Genomic DNA, 26399 nt, shown 5'->3' on the forward strand with positions numbered 1-26399 from the left:
ACTTAACTAAGAAAAAAAAAATGCAACCATATGCGACCTTCAATTTAGAGCATAATCTTCTAGATTTTAAGGGTATTCAGGACTATCCACTCAAATACACCTATATCAATTGTCTCATTAAAAACCTTAACCTAAGAAGAAAATTATGTGGAAAAAAACTTAGCTGGAAAAAAGAGCACAATCATATCCTTTCATAGCATAATAGAAAACAACCTTCCAAATCTATTCATCCCTCTAAAGACAACAATCTTCTAAGCCTATGCATCCCAAATTTATAAACATATTACTCAACCTCTAAAGATAACAATAACAATCTTCCAAGCCTATGCATCCCAAATTTATAAATATATTACTCAAAAGTGAATATAGACAGAGATTTAGAAAACACATTTTTAAATTCTCATTTTATTCTTTTCCCATCTAATTCCCTCCAAACAGTCATATCACACCTCCCAGCCAAGATTAGTAACATGTATGGTTAGGAGTGAGACAATCATTTGTTTACAAAAAAAAGTAGTTACGAAATTATAAGCATCACGAATTCAGAATTCTAAGACATAATAAACATCAGCAAAAATTAATGGTGGTACTGTCTTCGTGTCTCTTTCTTCTTGTTTACACTGACTGATAAGGGGATGGGATGGGATGAAATGGCAAGGTGTTGTGCAACAGGTTTTCATATATCAAAAAACTCCACAAAGAATCACATGCCAAAGTTGTTTATTGGGGAGCATTATGCATGTCTAACACAGCACAGCACAGCTTCAACACCACCCATCCACTTCACTTCAGGCAACTCTATGCGTCTTCAAAATTTGGAAACACAAAATGAATTCTCGTTTCCCCACCTGTGTATGTTACAAGGTATCAAGGATCATAATACAAAAAGCTCGTTCATTGTAGTCTGGACATGACTTTCCCAAAACTTCGGTTGTTGGATACCAACTCCAATTCACGAATGCCCGCACTTTTACTTGAGCTGCTCTCCTTTAAGCTCTTTGTGTAGTATTCCATGGAACAGTGTACTAAACAAGCAAGACTCATTGTATCTTGAAAATGTTCTTCAGTTTCACAAGCAGCCTCCACTCTTCAACAGTCAGATCTTTCTGTAAAATTTTAAAAGAGAGAGATTGAGTCTCTTAGCATGCTTTGGAAAACATGTGCCACCAGAAGATAGGGCAATTTCTCCAAGTGAAAAGCTGGAATTACATACCCTGAAATTTTCTTTGAGTATGTCAATTGATCTCCTTGAAATTTTGCTAATGAGCTCGTCATCCGCATCGAAGTGCCTGCCAAACATCTTCTGTTGCTCTTCAGAATTGGATCCAACTATCTGTTAAATGTATACAAGAATTGAGTAAGGTTAAATAAGAGTACATTTTCACAGAACTTCCCTTGTTACTTAACAAGAACCTAGACGAATCATACAAAAAATTGACATGTGACTGGTTTTAAGAGCCAACAAAATAATAGCAACCATCACAAGTATATCAGGTTTTTGGGATGTATGAAGGATCATTAAAGGAGTAAGATCCCGCCCTTATCATCTAGGGTGAGAAGAAGTAAAAGATTCATCAGACAATTGCACTATCACAAATTGAGGATTCATACCTTAATGGCAACCATTTGTCCTTTCTTTCCATAATCAACAGGCTTATGGTTGTTCTCAATTGATGCAATGCGACCAATATCAATGAACTCCTTTGACGGAATACAAAGGGGAGTTCCAATCTGTTTGTATAGGGTTTCAAACAATGAAGCAACACAGTGAGAAGTATCACAATTAAGAACATGTCTTGAAAATAAAATTTTAACCGAATAATAAACACATGTACAAATAATCCATGTAAGAAAAGTTTCATACACATGTAGAAAATAAGACATTTATATTCCAGAATATTATGCATCTTAATTACTTTTAAAATAACAATAAACAGAAAGCTCACAAGTTTATCCAGTGTCAATCCCTCATATTATAGTGTATCATGCAAAAAATCACTTTACAGTCCCAAGGTATTCCATACTCATTACTTCCATGCTTATAGTGAATAAGTAAAAATAGCAAGACAAATTGAGATAAGGGGAAATTAAGAAGTGGCTAGTCACAAAATTAAGTTGCAGCAAAGGTCACCAGTTATCTCAAGAATAATAAGATAATGTATTAGACCAAGAAGAAGCTATTACCCTGGCAATGCCATCAAGAATTTCGACACCCATTACAATGGGATCCTTCTTATTGAAAATACACTCAGGTACAATCTTGATAACACAGGGAAAGACTGCTTCCTCTGCAACCTCTTTCTTCTTTTCCTCCTTGAGATTATCAATATAGGCTTTGAATTGATCAAACAAATGATAAATAATATCGGCACAAAAAATTTTGACACCAAGTTCTTCTGAAAGCTCGCGAGCTTCAGGTGTGACTTTAACATCAAAAGCCAATATTGTTGCATACTCTTTCTTCTTTTCAAGCATGACACTGGCCTTCATGACATCCTTTTTGTGTACAGGGCCTATGCCAATGCCACTAACTGGTATGCTAACTTCAGGAGTCTTCAGGAACTCAAGCAAAGCTTCTAATGATCCAAGGGTAGATGCTTGAACATAAACCCCCTCCCCACTCTTGTCAATCCTGCTCATCACTGACCTCATATCTTCCATAGCTGATTCTAAGATGTCATCCAAATCATCATCAGGCCCCACAACATATAGACTAGTGCCTGCAATAGCATGTTCAAGGCCCTGCACAAGAATTCACCACAAGCAAAGAAAAACAAGAATAAACTTCAAGTAACAGCACTGCGCGTAAGCAAACCACTTGTACATAAAGGCATAGTTCCTTAACAGAAAAATTACCACATCCAGGCATAGTTCCACTGGTAATCTTTCTGTAATCATGCTCAAAGCATTGGGTTTTTTTTTAACAATTAAGAAAGAGAGTTGCTTTTCTCTTTATGTTTTCAATCATATATAATGCTCTCAACCATCCCACCCTCCCGACCTACTTGGCCCCCACCAACCCACCTGTATACATTACGACAGCTCCCCTCATGTACCCTACCCTACATCTATCGAGTAAACCTCAGATTCACCATGAGAGGACTACATCCGATTTCACTTATCCCAATCCCTTATTTCACCCCATCAAGATGGCCTACCCCACATTTCTTGACCAACCCACATCCACCTCAGTTACATTGATCCCACATAACCATTCACACTTACCCCGAAGTATTCCCTCTCACTCCAACCCCTCTTCTGACTCTTTATGTATCCACTACATGCCCCCACTCTAATGTATCCACTACATTGATCCCACACAACCATTCACACTTACCCCGAAGTATTCCCTCTCACTCCAACCCCTCTTTTGACTCTTTATGTATCCACTACATGCCCCCACTCTAATGTACAACACTAGCACCACCTCCTTCAGCATACCCACTTAACGCCACCTTAAGTTGGTTCCCGCCTGCCCAACCTAACTACATTTCATCTAATCTAATCGCTGTGCACTCAATGAATGCATCACAGTCAAAATATGATAATCAAGAAGAGTGCAGAATATAATTTATCCAATCAAATCATCCTTCCATCTTCTACAGATCTCCACATTTCTTTTACCATTTTGGCAACCTCAAAGTATTGCCAACTTACTTTTTTAAATAAAATGTGTCAAGAATTACTCAAAAGCATTAGAGTTATAAATGGTGACAGTTCATGTTTTTATTAGACTTATAGGTGAAGGGTGTGTCCGAAGAATAAAAAAGGAAACTGAGAGGATTCAATTTTTCATCTTTCAGCACATCTCCAACACTTTGATGACAAAATGTTCAAACTAGAGCCAATTAAATCTTTGTCACTCCTGCTGCAACCATGACTCCTTTCAATAGCCTATACAGTGGTTTTAAAATATTTGGTAGAAAGGAAATTTTTGCTACTACGATCTAGATTAGCATTCAGTTGGCATAACATCTACACTGGGTATTACCTGTCCAGTAATCTTTATACCCTGTGCTGCCTTGATTTCTTTATGATGCAAATATGTACCCTGCAGCCAAAATAGATACAGCCTTGATAGGATTAGATACCCATGCAACACAGAAGCCACAAAACTTTAAATGCATCCTTTCATTTGACATTTCTATGTATGTTTATGACATAGAGATCTATATCCTTAATCCTAAACTATTTTGTGTTTTTGGTACCTCCTGCCTGCAGAGAGGCAAGTAAGTGATTCACTGGGTTAAACTGAAAGTTACTAATGAGTAATGAGCATGCATACATCTAATTGATCTCCAAAAATCATAACACTATGAAACAAAAACCTGAGTCAAAACCCGTTAATGACATGCAACAAAATTGATTAGCAAGTGATAATAATAATAATAAAATATATGACAAAAAATGCAATAACAAGACTTAAGAATAATTGCCACCAACCTTCACTCGGAGCTCTTTCATTGGGTGAGGGGTCAGTAATGCTCGAATTGAGGTTGCAATAGGTCCCTACAAACAAAGAAGAGGTTAAACAGGAAACATACGGCATGGAAACCATTTCCAACTGCAGACCAAATATAATATCAAGTCTACCTGCATGCCACAAACAACTATTTGATCTCCTTCATGAAGCACACCATTAACTAGTACCACATCAATTGTTGTCCCATGGCCTTCAATAACCTTTACTTCCAACACAGTACACTGCCAAATGGGGGAAAACATTCAGAACTGCACATTCCAAATATTTAAGTAACTCAAAGAAGATATGTGAGGAAAGCATACCTGGACTTCATTGCTAAATGTAAGTCTCTCAACCATTGTCTTTTGAGTCCATTGGACCAGTAATAACAATAAGTCAGGAATACCTTCACCACTGTTAATTCAGGTCCAGAACATCAGGACAATGAAAAGGGGGGAAATATCAAGAAAAAATGCACAAATAAATTTTTTTAATAAAATTATTAAGTGAAATGATTCACGATTAGCAGGAAATCAAGTAAATGGATTCACCTGATAGCACTAGTAGGTACAATGCTGAAGGTATCTTTTCCCATATCTTTATTTTTATAGTACAATTCAGTATTTATTCCTTGCTCTTTGAACTGTGTGACAATCTGTAATTGTAATTTTTTATTGTAAGTTACACAAACTGAAGCATGTTTAGAGGGTTGGTAAGGAGATAATGTTTATACATGACCTGAGTGAGCCTTGTGTTAAATTCAAACTGTACATCTTTATTCTGTTGTTTCATTGCCTTCTGAATAGGTGCATTGCGGCAAACTTTCCATCCATAAAGCCTGTCAACCTGGTTGCAATTTAAAAATAAAACAACCCATACAAATAAAAATAAAACACTAGATATCATCAAGAGTAACCAAGGAAAGGGGAAGATATTATCTAAATGACACTCACCTTATTTAAAGCAACAATAAACTCGGTATTCCTCATCTTCAGCAGATTGAGAGATTCAATGGTCTGTTGCTCTAGTCCATGCATAATGTCCACAACCAAAATTGCAATATCACATAAACCTGAACCTCGAGAACGGAGATTAGTGAAAGACTCATGTCCTGGGGTGTCAATAACCAACAAACCAGGAACCTTCAACGTGGCATCAGCTTTTAGTTCCTTAGTTCTCTCTCTTATATTCTCTGCAGGGAAGTACGTAGCACCAATCTGCTGAGTAATCCCTCCTGCCTCACCTTCTTGGACATTAGTGCCTCGTATGCAATCAAGAAGCTTGGTTTTACCAGTGTCAACATGACCCATAATACAGCAAATGGGAGAACGAAGGTTTGTTTCACTCTGGTCAGGCAGTTCAACAGGTTTTTGTGCTCCCCTTGCTCCCTTTCCTTTGAGCTTACTCTCAGACTCTGGCTCCCTCTTCTTACTATCCTCATTTTTAGTTACAACTGGTGCAGTTACAGGAGCTTGCTTGGAACCCACTGATGGAGCCCCTGAATTGCGAGCAGCTGACTGTGCAACCTTTAGCTCTTTTCTGACTACAGCTTTGGGTTCAGCATCTACCTCCTCATCAGCAAATGCACTTTTACCAGGCAGTTTGAGATCAGCATCATCCCAGCTTTTTGCATCCCACTCCTCGTCATCTTCGTCTTCTTCAATTCCATTTTCCTCAGCATCAGCAACTTCTGACTTCTCCTCTGTATTAATTGATTCTACCTCATCAACCTTCTCAGTGTCCACAGAATCAACCTCAGAGACAATTTCATGCTGAGTTTCCTTCACTTCTGTGATTTCATTTGTCGCAGCTGCAGGTTTCTCATTTCCATGAGATGGCCTTGACTTCTTTGTTTGGTACTTAGGCCGTTTTGTTCCCTCCTTACCAGTCTCCCCGGTAGGGATTGGTAAACCCCCAGCATTGGCAAGTATTTGCTTTCTCATTAATTCCAATCTGCGAGCTTCTTCTTTCTGTTTTCCTGTTAGCAACTTCCCCTCTTGTTTCTTCTTCAAAAGTTTCTCCTTCTCCCTCTCCTTTTTTAAGCGTTTCTTTTCCTCTGCAAGCCTTTCTAACTCTTCTTGCCGACGACGTTCTTCTTCTTCCTTCCTTAGCCTTTCTTCCTCTTCCTTCTTCTTCTTTTCCTCAGCTTCCTTAAGTCTGGCAAGTCTCTCTTGCATCTCCCTGACATGTTTAGGGACTTTCTTATCAGCCACTTTACCTTTGCTTTCAATTTTCACTTCTTCCTGCTTTTCCTCTATCACAGGTGCAGCTGCTGCTGCTGCAGCTGCCTTTTTCTCCTTTTCTTTCTCCTTCTTCTTTTTCTTCTTCTTTGCAGCTGCAGACTCCACCACCCCCTCTGTTGTTTCCTTCTCAGCAGTATCTTCTCCTGCTTCCGGCTGATCTTTTTCCTCTTGTGAAGAGGGAGCAGGGGCATGAGAGGGTACAGGTTTTGATGATGGCTGTCCTTCACCCAGTTCAGCCAGAATTTTGTCAATTTCATCCTCCTCTTCAGCTGTTTTGCCACCCTTCTTTTTCTTAGTTTTATCTTTTGGTTCAGGTTGTACCTGTAATTTCTCTTCAGGGGGAGGTACACTAGGGGCAGAAGCAGGATTAGCTGGTCCTTCACCGAGCTCTGCTAGAATCTTGTCAATCTCATCCTGCTCTTCTTGAACTGTTTTTCCACCCTTCTTTTTCTTTGACTTAGCCTTCGAAGTTCCAGACACATCATCTCTAACCTGCGTTTTGTTTTTTGTTTCTTCAGCTTCTCTATTACTATCAGCTAGGCTTGGTTTTTCAGAGTCAATTGCATCCAATGAATCATCTCTGGCCTCGTTGTCAAGCATATTCAATGCAGTTTTGTTCTTCTTTTTAGATGACTTCTTTTTACCAGAAAACATAATCTCAGACATATCATCATCCTGAGCAGTGGCATCCTCTTCAAATACACCAGTATCCAGTTTAGAATCACTGACATCCTCATCATTTTCTTCATTTAAATGGAGTGAATTGCTCTTTTTGGAGGATTTAGAAGATTTCTTTTTCTTTCCTGTGAAGGTAATAGGAGGAACTTCATCATTTTCCTCCTTACTTAAGTCTGAACTCTGCTCCAAATCATCAAGACCATCAAAAGCAGATGCAGCAAACACACTTCCACCTGCTTTCTTACTAGATTTTGATGGCTTCTTCCCTGTGAAGGCGATAGAAGGAATTTCATTATCTTCATCTTTAGTAGCATCATCACTATCCCCTACTTGATCAAGTCCATCAAAAGTAGATGGTGCGAAAACACTTCGACCTGCATTCTTACTTGGCTTTGAGGGTTTCTTCTTCCCTGTGAAGGAAATTACTGGCTCCTCTTCATTATCAGACTGCAGCTCATTATCTGAGTCGTTTTCATCAAATTCATCACCACCAATTGCATCAAATGCAGAGGTAGTGAACTTGTTTGCAGCACCCTTTTTTGACTTTGATTTCTTCTTTCCAGTAAATGAAATAACATTCTCACTCTCTTCCTCACTATCACCACCCCCTCCATCCCCATCTTTGGTCACACTCGACCTCTCATCATCATTATCGTCACTGCCAAGTAATGCAAACTTGGCGGCAGCCATACTGTCAGCCTTCTTCCCCTTGGGCTTCTTTTTACCAGTAAACTGACTCATCAAAGCATCATCGTTCTCCACTTCATCAGAATCTTTCATAATATTTTTTTCCTCAGCTTCATCCTCATCATCATTATCTTTGGCACCAGATTTCTTCCCCTTTTTACCTTTCTTCTTACCACCTGCTGGGGCAGGTGCTAGTTTCTCTTCTGGCTCTTCGGATAACTCTGTCCCAACAGAATACTCATCGTCATCAATCACAAGTTTCTTTTTACCTCTCTTCCTATCGCCCACCGGTGCTGGTGCTGCTTTCTCATCCTGAACAATAGGCTCTTCAGAAAGCTCAGTCCCAACAGAATACTCATCATCATCAATCATAAAGTTCTTTTTCTTTGCCTTTCCACCCCCACCCCCCTGAACAGCAGTGGTGTTTCCATCCTCCCGTGGAGTTGGCTTCTTCTTCCCCATTGAAGTGTCCCTTGCGGATTCGACAGATTATCAGTCCAGTAGAATTTTACCAATCAAAACTGGACTTTAAACCCTAGTTCATAGAAACCAATTCAGAATCGGAATCCCAAGAATAAGCAAAATAACAGGGAATAAACCAAATAACGAAACTCACAAGATGAACTGCAAACAAAATCTGTACAACTAGATCTGCAATACAATCATATATCTACAAACACTAACACCAATCTCCATAGACAGATTGTAAAAAGCAATTAATAAACGAGCAGAATAACGCTCTCCTATACAATATTGCACATACACATTCTACACAAAATACAACCACGCATAGTCATAGAAATTCGAGAAAGAGGTGGAGGTACCTGCGGCAAGGGGCGGAGAGTAAACAATCGGAGGAATAACCGATAGGTTATACGTATAATTATGTGTATGTGCGTCTGCGTTTCTGGATTATATAATTATAACCGATATATAGAGATTCACAGATTTTAGTTTCAGTTTATGCAAAAGAAAAGAGTGTTTTGATTGAGTTGCAGAGCAGAAGGAATGAGGCAGATGATGATGATGAAGAACTGGGAAATAAAGAAGCTAAATATTAATAAACGAGCATAAGAGGGTTTCTCTGGGAGTTATTGGACTGGACCGAAGTGCAGGCCCATTTGTGTATATTCCTTTATCTTCACACTTTTCAGAGAGTTTTTTACTCCGTATCAAATAAGATCGTTTTAAAACTTATTTTCTGGTAGTTTTTGCTTATATGTAGAACTCTTTTCAAAATAAAAATTTTAAAAATTAAACTTTTTAATACTATTTATATGTATATTTTCTATTTTCTATACTATCTATCAAAAAATTGTTGTTAATAAAATATATTATTTTGTACTTTCCTATATTATAAAATATAAAATAGTGTAATACAATTCTTAATATAATATATTGTTTCCTATTTTCCTATTCGTACTATAATTCTACATTAAAATTCCTATTTGTGATACAATAGGACAATCTATCTATATATCTTACTTTCCTATTCGTACTATAATTCTATGTTAAAATTTCTATTCTAATATATAAAATATATAAAATAGGGTAATACAATTTTTAATAGAATATATTGTTTCCTACTCGTACTATAATTCTACATTAAAATTTATATTTGTAATAGAATAGGACAATCTATCTATATATCTATATATTATTCCCGCCCAAATCCTAAAAAATCTCGCTTTCTAATAAAATATATTGTTTTTTACTTTTCTATTCGTACTATAATTCTAGGTTAAAATTCTTATTCTAATATTATTATAAAATATAAAATAGCATAATACAATTCTTAATAGAATATATTGTTTACTACTTTCATATTCGTACTATAATTCTACATTAAAATTTCTATTCGTGATACAATAGGACAATCTATCTATATATTATTAAATGTAAAATCGTCCTTCTAGCATTTTCCGGCCCAAACTCATTCTATTGGTCAAATTATTTAATTATGATAAACTATGGAATAATTAATGATTGTAATAGAAATTCTAGAAGAATATAGAATATTTAATTATGGTTATATTATTATTGTGCTTCACAGAGAATACAATAATATTTAATTATGGTTATATTATTATTGTGCCTCACAGAGAATACAATAATATTTAATTATGGTTATATTATTATTGTGCCTCACGGTCATTATAAACTAATATAACAAAACTATATACAAAATAAAATTTAAAAAAAAAAAAAAACAAAAAAACAAAACAAATGAGAGCCACGGGCTCCCATTTGTAAATGATATGAGATATTTTTGATCACACATTGAAAATGTTTGAAAAAGGGAGCTCTTGAGCTCCTCTATATAAGAGGAGCAATGATCTTCTTCCAAACACAATTGCTTGCCCTTCAACGTGGGCAAGTATTGAGAAGTCAAAATACTCTTATTTAAGAAACATTAGCTTAATGGCTTCTTATTTTAGTTTTTTTTTTTTTCATAAAATATTTTTCTTTTTAATGTTCGGTTGCACAGCAGAAAATTGTCTAAAATAAAATATTATTATTATTATTATTATTATTATTATTATTATTATTATTATTATTATATATTATATTATTATATTATATTATATATGTAATATGTAATAATCTATACTATATATATAAATAAACAAAATCCTAAACTTTAAATTCCCGCTTGTTTTCTACTTTCCTATTCGTACAATTTTCCTATTCGTACAATAGTTTTAGGTTAAAATTCATATTCTAATATTATAAAATAATTCCTACTGCCGCTGGTGAGACTCGATCCCTAGTCATTCTTCCAAAGTTTCACCTCTATGACCAAGTGAGACTCGATCCCTAGTCATTCTTCCAAAGTTTCACCTCTATGACCAATTGAGCTACCCATATGGGCTAAAATTCCTATTCTTAATAATACAATAGGACAATATATATATATATATATATATATATATATATATATATATATATATATATATATATATATATAAGTAAAATCCTTCTTCTAGTATTTTTTTTTCTGCATTTTGATATTGGATCATTTTGATCCAATATAAAAAATGTTTGGAAAGATGAGCTTTTGAGCTCCTCTAAGCATTGTTCCTCTTCCAAACATAATTGATTGCCCACCAACGGGAGCAAGTATTGAGAAGCCAAAATGCTTTTATTTAAAAAGTCTTAGCTTAATGACTTTTTATTTTGTTTTTTTTTTTTCAGAAAATATTTTTCTTTTTAGTGTTTGGCTACACAACAAAAAATTGTCTATAAGAAAATTTATTATTATTATTATTATTATTATTATGTAATACTATAATAATAAAATAACGATAATAATAATAATCAAAACAAAAAAAAAAAACAATAAAAAACAAAGGAGAGCCACACTGGCGGCCCTTTATAAATGGTATGGAATCATATTGATCCCACATCGAAAATGTTTGAAAAAATGAACTCTTGAGCTCCTTTATATAAGAGGATCATATGGCTTCTTATTTTAGTCTTTTTTTTTTAAGAAAATATTTTTCTTTTTAATATTCGATTGTACGCAGAAAATCGTCTAAAAGAAAATTTATATTATTATTATTATGTAATAATTTATGTAATAATAAAATAAAATTATAATAATAATAATATTAATCATATAATAATAATCAAAACAAAACTATGTGCAAAATAAAATCTATACTTCTATAATATATATATATATATATATATATATATATATATATATATATATATATAATATTAAAAAAAATCCTGAACTTTAAATTCCCGCCCAATTCCTAAAAAATCTCACTTTCTAATAAAATATATTATTTTCTACTTTCCTATTTGTACTATAATTCTAGGTTAAAATTCATATTCTAATATTATAAAACAGTGCAATACAATTCATAATATAATATATTGTTTACTACTTTCCTATTCGTACTATAATTCTACATTAAAATTCATCGTAATACAATAGAACAATATATCATATCTGGCACTACAAATACTCCCTGCGTAAATATATTATATTTGGCACTACAAATACTAAATGCGTATCTCTTTGAATGCACAAAAAAATCTCTCACTACAAATACAAGAAACGAATCCTGAACTTTGTTATTTGCTTTTCATTATTTATAAATAAACTAATTTGTTATTTTTTGTTTTTTTTTTTGGTTAAATTTTGTAAGTCAATATATACTAATATGGATATCTAATAGATTGATGCCACAAATTAAAGCCAATATATATGTACTCAGAAAGAGAAAATGAAAATTCAACGAATTTTTTTTTTTCCAATTCATTATATATTATTTAATTTTCATATAAAATTTTGTTACTAAGCTTTATTAATTTTTTACCAAATAATTAATATTCATATTAGTACAGATTAGTGTACGGTAAGTAATATATTAGAATCTCATTTGTATTACAAAATTATTAATAGGAGAAAATTTCAATTTTGGTCCACTGACTATTTGGGTTGTGTTAATTGCAACACTTGACTTTCAAAAATGTTTATTTAGTACCTTGACTATGCAATTTCTATCAATTTTGGTCACGCCGGCCAAATTACCGGCCAAATCCCACCGGAAAAATTTAATAGGTCAATTTATGAGGGTATTTTAGTAATTTTACTCCTCCTTTTTCTTCTCCGATGAGCTTTTCCATTTCCGGCGAGTTTCTTCTCCATTTCCGGCGATGTTCTTCAGCCGGCGCTGTCAGAAACTACAGTCGGTTTTGTGTTGGCCAGATCAAGTGCACTTTATTAATTGTATTGCTGTGCTGCAAATGCTATCTTTTAGAATTGTTATTTGAATTGGGTTTTGTGTTGGTTTTAAAACACCGGAAACTAGGATAGATCTAGAAGAACCACCGGCCAAAAGATAGTTCTGGAAGGATTAAGACTTCGTTTAGGCGTATGGTACGAGGAATTCGATCCCCAAATTCAGATATTATTGACAGCACTAATATATACAGTCGCCGGAAATGGAAAAGCTCATCGGAGAAGAAAAAGGAGGAGTAAAATTACTAAAATAGCCTCATAAATTGACCTATTAAAATTTTCCGGTGAGATTTGGCCGGCGTGACCAAAATTGATAGAAATTGCATAGTCAAGGTATTAAATAAACATTTTTGAAAGTCAAGTGTTGCAATTAACACAACCCCAATAGTCAGTGTACCAAAATTGAAATTTTCTCTTATTAATAGTATATATTGACTACAATTTTATATGAAAATTAACTAATATATATTAGAATTTCGTTGAAATTTTCCATATCATTAATTAACTAATTCTTTCTTCAATTCATTAAAATCTCAATGAAATTCTTTTTTCATATCATCAATTAACTAATTCTTTTTCCAATTCATTAGATATTAGTTAATTTTCATGTAAAATTTTGTTAACAATTAAGCTTTATTACTTTTTTTTTTCCCAATTAATTAATATTCATATTAGTATAGATTAGTGTACGGTAACTAATTTATATTATCAGCCTCCAATCTATTTATTCGACTTTGTTATTTGCTTATCATTATTATAAACACATTTGTTAATTTTTATTTTGTTTCTTTTTTGGACTATGAAGAGTTGATCTATCGGATTCGGATAAGAAACAGTTCACTCTGGTGGAGTTGGATAACTTGCTATCTTTGTGGGGGAAGAGCCTTAAGGACTTTTCAGAAATGTCAATTTCATACGAAAGCAACATGGGTTTAATGGAAAACATGTTGATAGCCGAAGAGTTGGCGTATGACAAGGACTCGTTGAAGATAGAGCATGAAATGTTGGTAACACAATTGACGGACGAGCAAAATAATGTTTATGACTATGTGATGAATGATATTGATTCTAATGGAGGTGGATTGTTCTTTGTATATGGTTAAGGAGGAACAGGCAAGACATTCGTGTGGAGAACGTTATCCTCAAAGATAAGAAGTCGCGGAGATATTGTTCTCAATGTTGCTTCAAGTGGAATGGCATCTTTGCTCTTACCGGGAGGCAGGACGACGCATTTCAGATTTGCTATACCACTCTCATTGAATGAAGATTCCACATGCAATATATCGCAAGGCAGTGACCTTGCCGAGCTTATAATAAAGAGCAAACTGATAATATGGGACGAAGCACCAATGATGCACAAACACCGTTTTGTGGCTTTGGACAAAACCATGAGTGATATATTGAGGTTTGCCATACATGGTAGTGCTGAAAAGACATTTGGTGGAAAGAAGGTAGTTTTGGCGCGGTGATTTTAGATAGATCCTTCCAGTTATTCCAAAAGCAACGAGACCAGTAGTTATTAGAGCAACTATTAATTCTTCATACCTCTGGACAAATGCAGGGTATTGAGGCTCACGAAGAACTTGAGATTACGAAGCTTAGCTTCAGATGAAGATAAACAGACGGTTAATTGGTTTTCAAAATGGATTGCAGACATCGAAGGTGAGATTACAGGGGTTGTAAACGACGGTTTGTCTGAGATCGATATTCCAGTACAGTTTCTATTGAAGTGTAGACCTGATCTCATAGCAACTATAGTGGAAAACGCCTTCCCAAGCGCGAGATATGGCATGCTTGATGAGTCGCACCTAGAAGGCCGAGCGATCCTCTCACCGACTTTAGATGTCGTTGATCAAATTAATCAGTACATGTGCGACATGAATACTGCAGAAGGTCGAACGCATTTAAGTTGTGACTCTTTGTGTAAGGCAGAATCAGACGATGAAAATCTATCAGAAGTACAAACTACTGAATTCTTAAATAGTTTGACACGACTCATCATCACAAGATTAGCTGATCACATTGTCGAAGCAATAATAGTTAATAGGACACATCAAGGAACCAAAGTTCTTATCTCCCGAATGTCTCTCACTCATTCTGATACGAGATTGCATATGCCATAACTATCAACAAAAGTCAAGGCCAAACACTAACTCACGTTGGGTTATTGTTAAAAAACCGATCTTTAATCACGGACAATTGTACGTGGCTTTCTCCCGAGTCATCCATCCTGATGGTCTTAAGTGTTAGCTCTAGACAATGATGCACAAGATTGTGTTGCGACTACCGATGTTGTCTACGGAGAGATTTTCAATAATGCGTAAATACAATCGATGATATTATGTATTTTTTTTTTCAAAATGATATAATTGCTATATATATAGACAAAAAATATATCTTCTATACAAATGAATTATGATAGTAATTATATCATTAATAAAACAAATCCGTTCCGTGCAACGCACGGATAAAAATACTAGTTTTAAATAATAATGTGTTAGTTTTTTATATATTATTTTACTCTATATATATATATATATATATATATATATATATATATATATATATATATATATATATACACACACACACACACACACACACACACACATGTTTTAGACTTTTAGTATGATTAGATTATTTTTAATTAAGAATAATGTTTAAATTGGGAACGTAACTTGAAAGTGCAATTAGGTCACTGAATGAAAAAAAAAATGTAATTAAGCTAATGAACACTTCAAATTATGCAATTTCACGTGATAGCAGTTTATCATCCATTTCATCGAAGCCACCTGTGCTGCACAGTTTCGTGCCAAAAATTAGCATAGGTTCTCAACATCACGACATGAACGCCGGCGACATCGAAAGAGTATAACAAGTTGGAGTCAGAGCTGATTTCCTCGTACGTACGACATGTGCCATCTTGCATTGTAGGCGGTTGTATGGACGTTTGGGACGATTTCATACTCAGGTGGGAGACGAAGGAGGAAGGGAAGGGATGACTGACGAATGTCCGTAATTTTTTTTTTTTTATTTTATAATTTATTATTAAAATGTCAACTCACCATCCATGTAACTAGGCAACATGATGAAATTAATGATATCCTATTATTACGTAAATTTACATACATTTGAAGTGTTTAAGGATCTAATTACACATTTTCAATAATATAATAACATTTTAATGTTATGTTCAGTGACAAATTTAGACTTTATTCATTTTATAATTATCTCTGTAGTAAGTAATACGGAGTAATTTGGAATATATTTATTGTCAAAATTGGAGGTTGAAAAGAATTATTAAGAAAGAGTTAAGAATGTTGACGGCAATAACATATGTCCACCGAAAAGGCTTCGTGTAGTTTATGATTTGTGGATAGATTGGGACGGTCCAGCTTGGACCGATGCGGCGCGGCGCGCCTACCATAATGCAAGATACAAAATAAGTGTATGGATCACGGTCTAAAATGACGTTATTTTGATATTAAAAGATGTTTATTTTATGTGTGTATCAGAATAATGAATATTTTAGTGTAAAATAATATATTTTATGAATTAAAACAATGTATTTTATGTGGTAGAATAATATACTTTATATGTGTTAGAATAAGATCGAGCAACCTCATTTGTTGTGATTTTGTTGATTTAAAAAAAAAAAAAAACAAAAACAAAACAAACAACAACATTTACAAGCCAAGCCTGGCACGTACAGTGCAGCACCAAGTTGGGGGCACATAGGTGCATGGAACGCGCCCTGGCCCCACAAAAAAAATTTGATTTGTAAGGATTAAAATCGTGAAAACTCATGCTCCACATTAGTCCAAAAACCATGTTATATATTTTATTATTTGTAAAAAACTAAGAAAAAACAACTATTATGGTTGCTCTAATAAAATTTCTAGAACAATTTACTTTATGTGTTAGAATCATGTATTTCATTTGAGTTAGAGTAATGTATAATGTATTTTATGTGTTAGAATAATGAAATTTATGAGGTAAAATAATATATTTTATGAGTTCGAATAATATACTTTATGTACTATAATGTATTATATAAATTAGAATAATATTTGGCCCTATTTGGTAAAATAGTAATTTATCAGCCAATTTTAACTTATTTGACCACTATTAACTATTTGATTTGGTTAAAAAATCAATTTCAAAATGCTAAAATTCAAAATGTTGCTGAAAGCAGACTTTTTAATTAGCTTTTTGAGATAATAAATTATACCAAACAGTTAACAGCAAATAGTTAATTTACCAAACACTTTCATACAATCAGCTAATGTTAATAATTAGTTATCCCCTCTAATTAATTTAATCAACTAACGACCAACTAACAACTATTTATCAAACAAGACCTTTATGTATTTTTGAATCATGATGCACAAAATTGTATAAACTATGATACATACATGCAATAATGATTGAATGCACCTGCATGGGCAGCTCAATTGATCACAGAGGTGAAATTTTGGAAGAATGACCAGGGATCGAGTCTCAGGAGCAACCTCTCAAAGTAAGGGGGGTTCCTTATGCGCAGTGAGCACAGAGGACGGGGGTTCCTTATGCGCAGTGAGCACAGAGGACGGGGTTCCTTTGGAAGAATAATAATTGAATGCAAGAAAGACCAAAATTCCATAAATGCCTTTATACAATTAGACGGAAGGCAAAAAAGATCAATCGTTATGCTGTGCATCCATATGCACCATGCATGGTGCATACGGATGCCAAAACGACGTCGTTTTATTAAAAAACGCGCGTCTCCCCTAAAAAAGAATTCAGGTTCGATTCCCAGCAACAACATTATATTGTTCATTCATTCTGGAATTTTAGTTCATAGATTATGGAATTATAGTTCATTGATTATGGAATTATAGTTCATCGATTATGGAATTGTAGTTCATCGATTCTGAAATTTTAGTTTATAGATTATGGAATTTTAGTTCATTCATTCTGAAATTTTTAGTTCATTCATTCTGAAATTTTTAGTTCATAGATTAGATTATGGAATTATAGTTCATCGATTATGGAATTTTTTTTTTTTTAAAGAGGAGACGCACATTTTATTAAAACGACGTCGTTTTTGCATCCGTATGCACCATGCATGGTGCATACGGATGCACAGCATAATTTAGGCATCTAAATTCTAATGACTTAGTTGCCCAATAGTTTTTGAATGGTTCTCAACCGTACCCCTCCACCGCCCGCCGTCCCCCGAGACAATAAAAAATGTCGTCTTCATGCACTAGGCTTATCCACATTGCCTTAAACGAGCCATGATTAGACATATTATTTAACCATACTTCTATAGATTTTTTTATTTTTTATTTTTTGACAAATAAATCCGTATTTACTATTTAATTATGTACATTAAATAAATTCTGTTTATTATAATAAACTCGAATCGTCATAAGAGATAAATCAAACTAACAAACTATACAAAAAAAAATAAATTGAATTAGAAAAATGCTATATGACGAATTCAACCAATAAAGTATTTCTATAAAATTTTTAATGTGATTGATTATAAATTTTATAGAATAATTTATATATATTTTTTACTTTTAATTTGTTTTAGTTAGTAAAGAGCACATAAATTGATTGGGATGCTCATTCAATTACGGAGTAATAATTATCTTAAATTTGTAAAATGTATTGATTGTTAATCAAATTAAAATTCATTATTTCAAATTAATCGAATAAAAAAAAATTCAGTTAGGATGTGTTTGATTGACAAGTTTAGCTATAAAGAATGGGTATCAAAGTCATTGATATCGTTTGATTGATAAGTTTTTAAAATATTACTATGGATTTTAAATACCCCTTAATTAAAAAACTCACACTCAAATAAAATAAGGGTATCATTCCCTTATTTCTTCTCATCCCATTTGATTAGTGTTTTTAGATTTTTATTTTATTTTTGTTTATATTGGTGTTTTGGATATTTGTATATTAAAATCAATTGTCGTTATTTTGTGTTATTGTACTTTTTAAAATCTTTATTCTTATTATATTATCATACATAACCAAACAACATTATTTGATAATCATTCACATTCCACCCTATTACCAAACATACAAAATACTTTCATTAAAATCTATTATTTTTAGTAAGTATCTGATACCTATTATGATTCATTATTTGATAATCATTCACATTCCACCCTACTACCAAACATACAAAATACTTTCATTAAAATATATTATCTTTAGTAAGTATCTGATATCCATTATGATTCCAATTCTCATGTGCTAATCAAATACACCTTTAATTGGTTTGAACTAGTGTTAATCAAACTTTTAACAAATTTGTACCACAATGGAATATGTAGGACGAAAATAAGCAATCAAAGCAAAGAATATGGATATAGCTAATCGCATAATCCTACCTTACTTCGCTGTGTTTTCTTCCTATCAATACACGTTGGGGTTGATCCATTCTCTTGCATTATTGTCATTGACTCATGGTTCAATTATTGCCATCATTTTTTTTTTTTTTATTTATATCAAACTTGTAGTACAAAATATTCTTAATATAATTTTTTTGTTTAAATAATTTGCAAACTATTATAAAAGTGGATATACTTTTGAGTAGGTGCTGCGTGTCATCTAAAAAAATTTGTCAATTGTCACTTGAAAAACACTAGAATGCGCTTTACTTGTCACATTAAACTATAATTATTCTTTTTTTTTTTCACATTTTATTTATTATCTTTCTCGGTAATAATTATATATGTACTTTGAATTCCTACTCATATATTTTATTCCATATATGATTTGACATACTTTAATTGTTCAATTTTATAAGGGATCGATCATGATATTTATTTATTTTTCATTTCTTCCAAACAAATTTGAACACAAATAAAAATAAAATTTGAGAGTAAATTTTTGAAAGCACATAAAGTATTTTTCTTCAGTCACACCTTCAAAACGTTTCTAGAATGGCAGAATCTATGTATATTATAGATGATCTTAGTAGTAATAATGTTTCCACCGGGAACCCCACAACCTTAAGGGGTGCTTGGGTGGATGGAAATCAAATTCCATGGAAAAGATTTTTCATGAAATGTAGGAAAATGTTGTTTTACCTTGTTTGGTTTGATGGAAAATCTTTTTCATGGGAATTTGACTTCCCAAAGGTGAAGGAAAAGAAAATCCTACCTAAACATTGATATTTTGTTTTCCAAATGAGTTGGGAAGAAAATATAGTAATATTAGACTATTTTGCCATCATCAAAATTTATTAACTACACATGTATAAATTATTATTAAGGGCATATTGATCTTTATATTCATAATTCCTTACCATTCCAAACTCAACCAAACAATAGAATTAAGGGAAAATGACACTTCTTCCCCCTAAGTTAGATACTTATAGCACTTTCTCCCCATGAATTATTCAAGTGGTTGTTTTCCCCTTGAAATGTTAAATGGACATATTTACCCTTAAAATAAATATTTAAAATAAATATTTCATTTATTTTCCTTCTCCAACAAATTATGACAATAATTTGGTTCAAACTAAACAAACACTATAGCAACCAAACCGAAATATTCCAATTACAATTTAGAATCGAAACTCGATATTTAGAGTTTATTAAAATTGCGAACCAAAACGGACGATTCATGTTCTGAACTGAAAAAATAAAATACATTTATTGTTTAATTTAGACTATTTAAAATAAAAAAAATAAAATTTTAAAATAAAGACGGTTCAAAATCGCGAATCGGATCCAGAACTGCCGATTTACGGTTCAAGATCTAATTTTTTTATTCATAATTTTAATAAATTGAAATCCAAATATTAGGTTCTAGATCTGAATCATAACCGGAAACTTTTAATTCAATTGCTATAGTGTCCGGTTCAGTTTGATCTGAACCGTGGTCATCCTTACGTATACGCGATAATTTGTTGGAGAAGTAAAATAAATAAAATGTTTACTTTATAAGGGTAAAAATGTCAATTTAATATATCAGGTGAAAAACCACCACTTTTATATAATTGAGGGGGTTAATATGCTTACTTAAATAATTGAGGGAAAAAATGACTATATAACTCAGGAAAAAAAACATCATTTTTTCTAAAATTAATATTCCCAATAATTTCTTTTACCCTGTTCAAACAATAGAATTTATTTTCCCAGTAATTTATTTTCCATAGAATATAAATTCCATGTCACTTCAAATATTTTTTCCGTAAGTCCTTAATCATGCCTCTATATATGTATATATTTGAATAAATACGATGCAACTCGTGAATTTGTTTCTGTAATTCAGCTCCAAAGTAGAAGCATTATCGGCGCCTTTTTTTTTTTTTTTTTTTCGATCTCAATACTATCCTCTCACGCTGTCATCAATACTCGGTTTCCCCCATTATTTGTCAACTCTGGGCATTACTTATTTGTTTAGCATTGATTGGATTCGACCGGAGAAGGGGTATTTCATCGATGGTGGCGGTCTCAAGGTTTCGATGTTTCATGTCTTGAATTCCTAGTTTGAGGGAGGGAGAGAGAAAGGTACTGATTTGATTGATACTATTAAAGAAATTTTCAGAAAGCACTGCTTTATAGATCTGTTCTGTAGGCTTTCTCCCACTTTTAGCTTTCTCCGGTCGTATAATCATTTCGGGAAAAGAGCAGAATAAGGACAAAAAGCTAGTGGGTGACTTTGTTCTTGTTGGTTATAAGTATTATGTTTATATCATTGTCATATAGTTGTTTTAGTTATTAAATATAGGATTGAGTTGATGTTTCCTGTTTGTTTTCTTCGAAAGTTCATTGCTTTTTGAAGCTGAAATGATTTGAGGGGATTGGATATTTGGATTAGAGTGCTTTTGAAGTTGAAAAGTGGATTGGATTAGAGTGCTTTTGAAGTTGAAGTGGATTGGATTTGATTGCTTGTGAAGTTGAAGTGGATTGGATTAGAGTGCTTTTGAAGTTGAAGTGGATTGGATTAGATTGCTTTTGAAGTTGAAGTGGATTGGATCATTGGATTTTGCCAGTGTATGGGAGGGTGAATTCTGTGGATCAGGTAGAGGGTTGGGGGCTGGATTGTGAGAACTTTGTAAGGGTGTTATTAAGAAGGGCGTGACGGATCCCAACACAGAAAACAAGTGGTGGTGCTATTGTGTTCCTGTTCTGGAGTGCTTATTGGATATAGTTAGGGCCCTCCAATTGGGGTCCTGCTTGTCTTTGGAAAGCAGGACCCCTGGACCTAGTTCTCCCATGTCTGCCTTTGGGATTAGGAAGAGTTGGAGCTCTGAGCAGAGCCCAGGGTCCCAGAACTCTCCCTTTGACTATAGGAAGAAAGAGCGGTTGCATAGGATTCCCGGCCGCTTATACCTAAATGGCTCCAGTGAGGTGGCTTCGCTCTTCACTCAGCAAGGCAAGAAAGGGCCCAATCAAGATGCTATGATTGTTTGGGAGGTGAAATTCTTTCATTTACACCTTGTTGTGCTTTACACTGTCACCAGGCCAGGTTTACCCGGTACACACCCTCAGATAGTGGCTGCGGGTTCTAAATACATCTTTGTCTATCATATCAGGTTTATTAGTGCATTACTTGGAATCACCTTCTTTGTTGTGTGGGTACCGGTGACTATCACTGCTGCCATCCTTAGTTTATGTTCAACTCTACATGATCTGTATGTTTATGATACTTATGCTGTTTGTCTGTTACAGAATTATATCTGTTAGGAGGCAAATTAACCAACAATTTGTACTAATTGCATGCAATTTCTTTGCCTTCATAGGATTAAAATAATTTTCAGTTGCTTCATTAAATTGTCCATTGCAGTTGTAAAGTTTTAATTCATTATCCTTTCCAGTTTACTTTTGAACTATTAGCCTAATTTGAGAAACGGTCTGTCCTTGTTTTTACCTCATGTATAACCAAGGTTCAGCTTAGAAAGACATCTTCATATTCTTTCTATTTTATTTGTACTATCTTCTGATATTGGGACTCAATTACGGTTATAATTTGGATGATTGATGACTCTCTTACTTCCTCCCAGCTGTCCATTCTTTGATGTGCTTACAATTTAATGAACTGCACCTGGCCAAACGCATCTCAATTCTCAAATTCTTTTCAGCCCCGAAATTGCTATTATATCGATTGAATTTGGTTGTGCATATAATCATCCTGTTTTCTGTTCTGTATGCTTTCTATTTCTATTGTGAATTTAGTGCAGTTTTCCTGTGAAAAGAGCATCTCATTGATTCTTTATACCGTTAAACTTCCAGAATTTCGGTTCAAGAAGAGACACAGTTTTCTGTGGTGTTTTCGACGGTCATGGTTCCCATGGTCATATGGTCGCAAAAAGAGTGAGAGATGATCTTCCCTTGAAATTAAGTGCACACTGGGAAGTTAGAGTTAAAACTGAGGATGTCCTTCTTAGAGAGACCAGTGTAAATACAAGTGGCATAGACACCGAGGATGCTTCTTTTATTTATGCAGATGAGGAGCCAAGGGCATCCATTGGTGTTGAAGAAATCGAAAAATACCCAGATATCTTCCAGACAGTGAAGGAATCATTTTTGAAAGCTTTCAAGGTCATGGATAGGGAGCTGAAAACATACACCAATATGAATTGCAACTTCAGTGGGACAACAGCTGTAACTCTTTTGAAACAGGTACTTTGTCAAACAAAATAATTTGAGGTTAGGGCAACCCCGGGTCAGGTTCCCGTGCGGCGTGCGGTCACGCACCATTAGGTACGCATAAATGCACCATAAAGTGTCCGAAAATGCACCATTAGGTGTGGTGCATTTGTGCATTTCATTCTGATGCATTTCCGAACACTGTGTGGTGCATTTATGCATACCTAATGGTGCAATCCGCACGAGAAGCCTTGTCCTCGTTTGAACCAGTATCGGGCAACCCCAACCAAGTTGGTCAGACTGTTGGCTTGATGACCACAAAACCAGAGTTCGACTCTCAGGGCCTATTGGCCTTCTTGGTTTTAGCTGGTCAGCTATGAGCGATCTAGGATGGTTTACCTCTTTGTGGTCCTTTGCTGGCTATGGTCAGAAGGCGGGGTTTACCCAGGGCGCACATTCGGACAATGGCTGCGGGTTTCCCTCGTCACTAAAAAAAAAATTTGTTTTTTCTATCTTATTATGCTTGAGAAAACAATTTGTGACTATTACTTTTCCAGGGCCAGAATCTTGTAATTGCGAATGTTGGAGATTCTAGAGCTGTATTGGGTACAAGAGATAATGAAAATTCTCTTACTGCTGTACAATTGACTGTGGATCTCAAACCTAATCTTCCAGGTATATGTGTGTGTGTGTGTGTGTGTGTGTGTTGTTGCCTGCATGGTGTGAACTGGAATGAATTTGAAATTCATGGACAGTCACTATTTTCTCAGTGTGCTTGTATTGTATGTAGTTAGAGATTGACATCTTCTTTTCTAGAACGTTTAAGGTCATTTATGGTTGTGGTCATGCTTGGTAAAACTTATGATTATGGATTGGCCCGATAACTATGGCACTTTAAAGAATACGAATTGTTCTGTAGTTTGCTCAATGCCATTGATTAAATTCTCACTCTCAGCTAACCAAATATTGGTCTAACAACAGAACAATTGAAGCATGTGCTCCATCTCAACTAAAAGCCTAAGCTGATAGTTGGATTGCACGGTTTATGTTTATATATATTTTGTGCTCAACAAGAACATACCTATAACCCTTTCAAAAGTAACTACTTAATTACTTTGAATCTTTACCTATTTGATCTGACAGTGGAAGCAGAGAGGATTCGTAAGTGTAAAGGGCGTGTATTTGCTCTTCGCGAGGAACCCGAGGTTGCAAGAGTGTGGCTACCAAATACCAACTTCCCTGGTCTTGCCATGTCACGTGCTCTTGGAGATTTTTGCCTAAAGGGTTTCGGTGTCATATCCGTGCCAGAAGTTTCATATAGACGCCTAACGGAGAAAGATGAATTTATCGTCTTGGCAACAGACGGGGTATTGAAACTCGAAAGATTCTTGCATTACTTGCATTATTGATCCTTACGTTTCTGTTTTTTCTTTTCCCTTTACTGCTACGTATTACACTCACTAATGGAATCACGGGAATCGCAGATCTGGGACGTGCTTTGTAACGAAGAGGTCGTAAAGATTGTGGCTTCGGCCCCTACACGTTCATCCGCAGCAAAAACGCTCGTTGAAGCAGCGGTTAGAGGGTGGAAGACCAAATACCCGACTTCCAGAACAGATGATTGTGCAGTGGTCTGCCTCTTTCTTAAAGGTTTCTCAGTGGGAGAGAATGAAGTTAACGGTGAGAAGGTGGATGCATCTACTATTCCAGCAGAAATGAATGGTTCCGACGCCACTGGAAATGACGAAAATGCCCTCGGGGCCGAAAGCAACAAAGAACAGGGGAAAAAAGACTGGTCTTCATCACTTTAGGTTTGTTCTGCACAAAATCTCTTTTTCTTTTTATGAGATGTGTTCCCAGCTGTATTAGTGTGTGGGGATCCTTCTCTCTCTAGCGTGGGTAGAATTGGAATTTTGTAAAATCCTACTTGCCATTTGCTTTGATTCTTTCATGTGATTGATGTGTTTCTTGTGTTGTAATATTGGTGGATTTTTTAATTATTTTTTTTGAATGATGCGGGAAATCGCAGTTATTATCCGGAAAGGGTACTATTTCGTTAGTTCATGTGTATTAGTTCTGCAAATTCAACGGTGGCACTAAAAGAAGAAAAAAAATGTCACAACTAGAAGAGAAGAAGAGTCTTATCAAGTAATCTCACATTTTATTGAAAAAATATATATATATATATATATATTCATCTCTATGATTGTCATAATTAAAATAATACTAGTAATAATAATAATGCCAAATGAAAATAAGTAGAATTGGAAGATATATAGAATGAACCTTACCTAAACCCTAAACCCTAAACCCCAAATGCTAAACCTTAAATCCTAAACCCTAAAAATTGCATTTTATTAAATATGTTATCATGGCATTCACCTTATACATATAACCCATGTAAGAGTTATTCGGTGATAAAATTTTAAAAAATAAATAAATAGTCTTTGTTGCTCCCAATTCAATTATGCTAAGCATATATATTTAATTCAGAACGTGTTCTAGGTAACACCTTTTGAGTATGTTTGAATTTCATAAATTTGTTATTGGTGTCATTTGTGCTAGACTTGTCATACGTGCTTAAAAGAAAATTTGAATATAATAAATTAGTGAAGAAGTTAAAATTTACTCCGTACTTTTTTTTTTTTTTTTTTTTTTTTGGAAATACTAGTAGTTCAACCATGACAACATAAATTATGAACCTTCATCTTGTTCAAAATTGAACTCCCACGCTTATTGCACTTATGTTGCACGTTAAATAACACATGACCACAAGATGTTTCATTTCATTGCTATCATTATTGTGAATAAAATACTAGTAATAATAATAATAATATCAAATGAAAATAAACAAAAATAGAAGATAGAAAAACTCTTATCAAATATTGCATTTTATTAAATATGTTATCATGCCACCTCCCTTGCGATTCAAGCAATGTGAAAATAACACCTCCCTTGCTTGTCCAAAA

At 34.1% G+C, this 26399-nt stretch overlaps 4 protein-coding genes across 5 annotated transcripts; 3 read left to right on the forward strand and 1 right to left on the reverse strand.

The window, feature by feature from the left end:
* Nucleotides 1-496: 496 nt before the first annotated feature.
* On the reverse strand, nucleotides 497-9112 carry LOC109149464 (eukaryotic translation initiation factor 5B-like). 2 transcript variants are annotated; one of them, XM_019297244.1, is made up of 13 exons: nucleotides 8895-9112; nucleotides 7723-8605; nucleotides 5416-7581; nucleotides 5201-5308; nucleotides 5014-5117; nucleotides 4786-4876; nucleotides 4594-4704; nucleotides 4444-4509; nucleotides 3992-4051; nucleotides 2185-2742; nucleotides 1612-1731; nucleotides 1214-1333; nucleotides 497-1106 (listed from the first exon to the last, which is right to left on the reverse strand). In XM_019297244.1, exons 2-13 carry the CDS (start codon nucleotides 8530-8532, stop codon nucleotides 1041-1043), a joined length of 4380 nt encoding a protein of 1459 aa, XP_019152789.1. In that variant the 5' UTR covers nucleotides 8533-8605; nucleotides 8895-9112; the 3' UTR covers nucleotides 497-1040. The 2 variants fall into 2 exon arrangements, with proteins under 2 accessions (XP_019152789.1, XP_019152788.1); XM_019297243.1 differs by having other exon boundaries at nucleotides 5416-8605.
* A 3849-nt stretch (nucleotides 9113-12961) lies between these two features.
* Nucleotides 12962-13929, forward strand: LOC109149247. The gene is made up of 2 exons (XM_019296908.1): nucleotides 12962-13062; nucleotides 13632-13929. The coding sequence occupies exons 1-2, from the start codon at nucleotides 12962-12964 to the stop codon at nucleotides 13927-13929; spliced, it is 399 nt and encodes a 132-aa protein (XP_019152453.1).
* Nucleotides 13930-14019: 90 nt separating this feature from the next.
* Nucleotides 14020-21888, forward strand: LOC109149248. The gene is made up of 3 exons (XM_019296909.1): nucleotides 14020-14291; nucleotides 14388-14784; nucleotides 21757-21888. Exons 1-3 carry the CDS (start codon nucleotides 14020-14022, stop codon nucleotides 21886-21888), a joined length of 801 nt encoding a protein of 266 aa, XP_019152454.1.
* LOC109149769 (probable protein phosphatase 2C 33) lies at nucleotides 21110-25449 on the forward strand. Its single transcript, XM_019297740.1, has 5 exons — nucleotides 21110-22257; nucleotides 23074-23463; nucleotides 23988-24105; nucleotides 24574-24797; nucleotides 24915-25449. The coding sequence occupies exons 1-5, from the start codon at nucleotides 22057-22059 to the stop codon at nucleotides 25239-25241; spliced, it is 1260 nt and encodes a 419-aa protein (XP_019153285.1). The 5' UTR covers nucleotides 21110-22056; the 3' UTR covers nucleotides 25242-25449.
* The last annotated feature ends 950 nt before the right edge of the window (nucleotides 25450-26399 follow it).

This window comes from Ipomoea nil, unplaced genomic scaffold, assembly GCF_001879475.1.
Source record: "Ipomoea nil cultivar Tokyo-kokei standard unplaced genomic scaffold, Asagao_1.1 scaffold2159, whole genome shotgun sequence".
NCBI lineage: Eukaryota > Viridiplantae > Streptophyta > Magnoliopsida > Solanales > Convolvulaceae > Ipomoea > Ipomoea nil.

Coding starts and splice junctions, on each gene's coding strand:
- LOC109149769 (XM_019297740.1), top strand. CDS start 22,057: ATGTCTGCCTTTGGGATTAGGAAGAGTTGGAGCTCTGAGCAGAGCCCA. Junction 23,464..23,987: donor CTGTAACTCTTTTGAAACAG/GTACTTTGTCAA, acceptor TTACTTTTCCAG/GGCCAGAATCTTGTAATTGC. Junction 24,106..24,573: donor TCTCAAACCTAATCTTCCAG/GTATATGTGTGT, acceptor TTGATCTGACAG/TGGAAGCAGAGAGGATTCGT.
- LOC109149247 (XM_019296908.1), top strand. CDS start 12,962: ATGGTACGAGGAATTCGATCCCCAAATTCAGATATTATTGACAGCACT. Junction 13,063..13,631: donor TCGGAGAAGAAAAAGGAGGA/GTAAAATTACTA, acceptor TGGACTATGAAG/AGTTGATCTATCGGATTCGG.
- LOC109149464 (XM_019297243.1), bottom strand. CDS start 8,532: ATGGGGAAGAAGAAGCCAACTCCACGGGAGGATGGAAACACCACTGCT. Junction 4,877..5,013: donor GTACCTACTAGTGCTATCAG/GTGAATCCATTT, acceptor CTGAATTAACAG/TGGTGAAGGTATTCCTGACT. Junction 2,743..3,991: donor GTATAAAGATTACTGGACAG/GTAATACCCAGT, acceptor ATTCTTGTGCAG/GGCCTTGAACATGCTATTGC.
- LOC109149248 (XM_019296909.1), top strand. CDS start 14,020: ATGGCATCTTTGCTCTTACCGGGAGGCAGGACGACGCATTTCAGATTT. Junction 14,292..14,387: donor AAGAAGGTAGTTTTGGCGCG/GTGATTTTAGAT, acceptor GGACAAATGCAG/GGTATTGAGGCTCACGAAGA. Junction 14,785..21,756: donor ACGATGAAAATCTATCAGAA/GTACAAACTACT, acceptor GGATTGGATTAG/AGTGCTTTTGAAGTTGAAGT.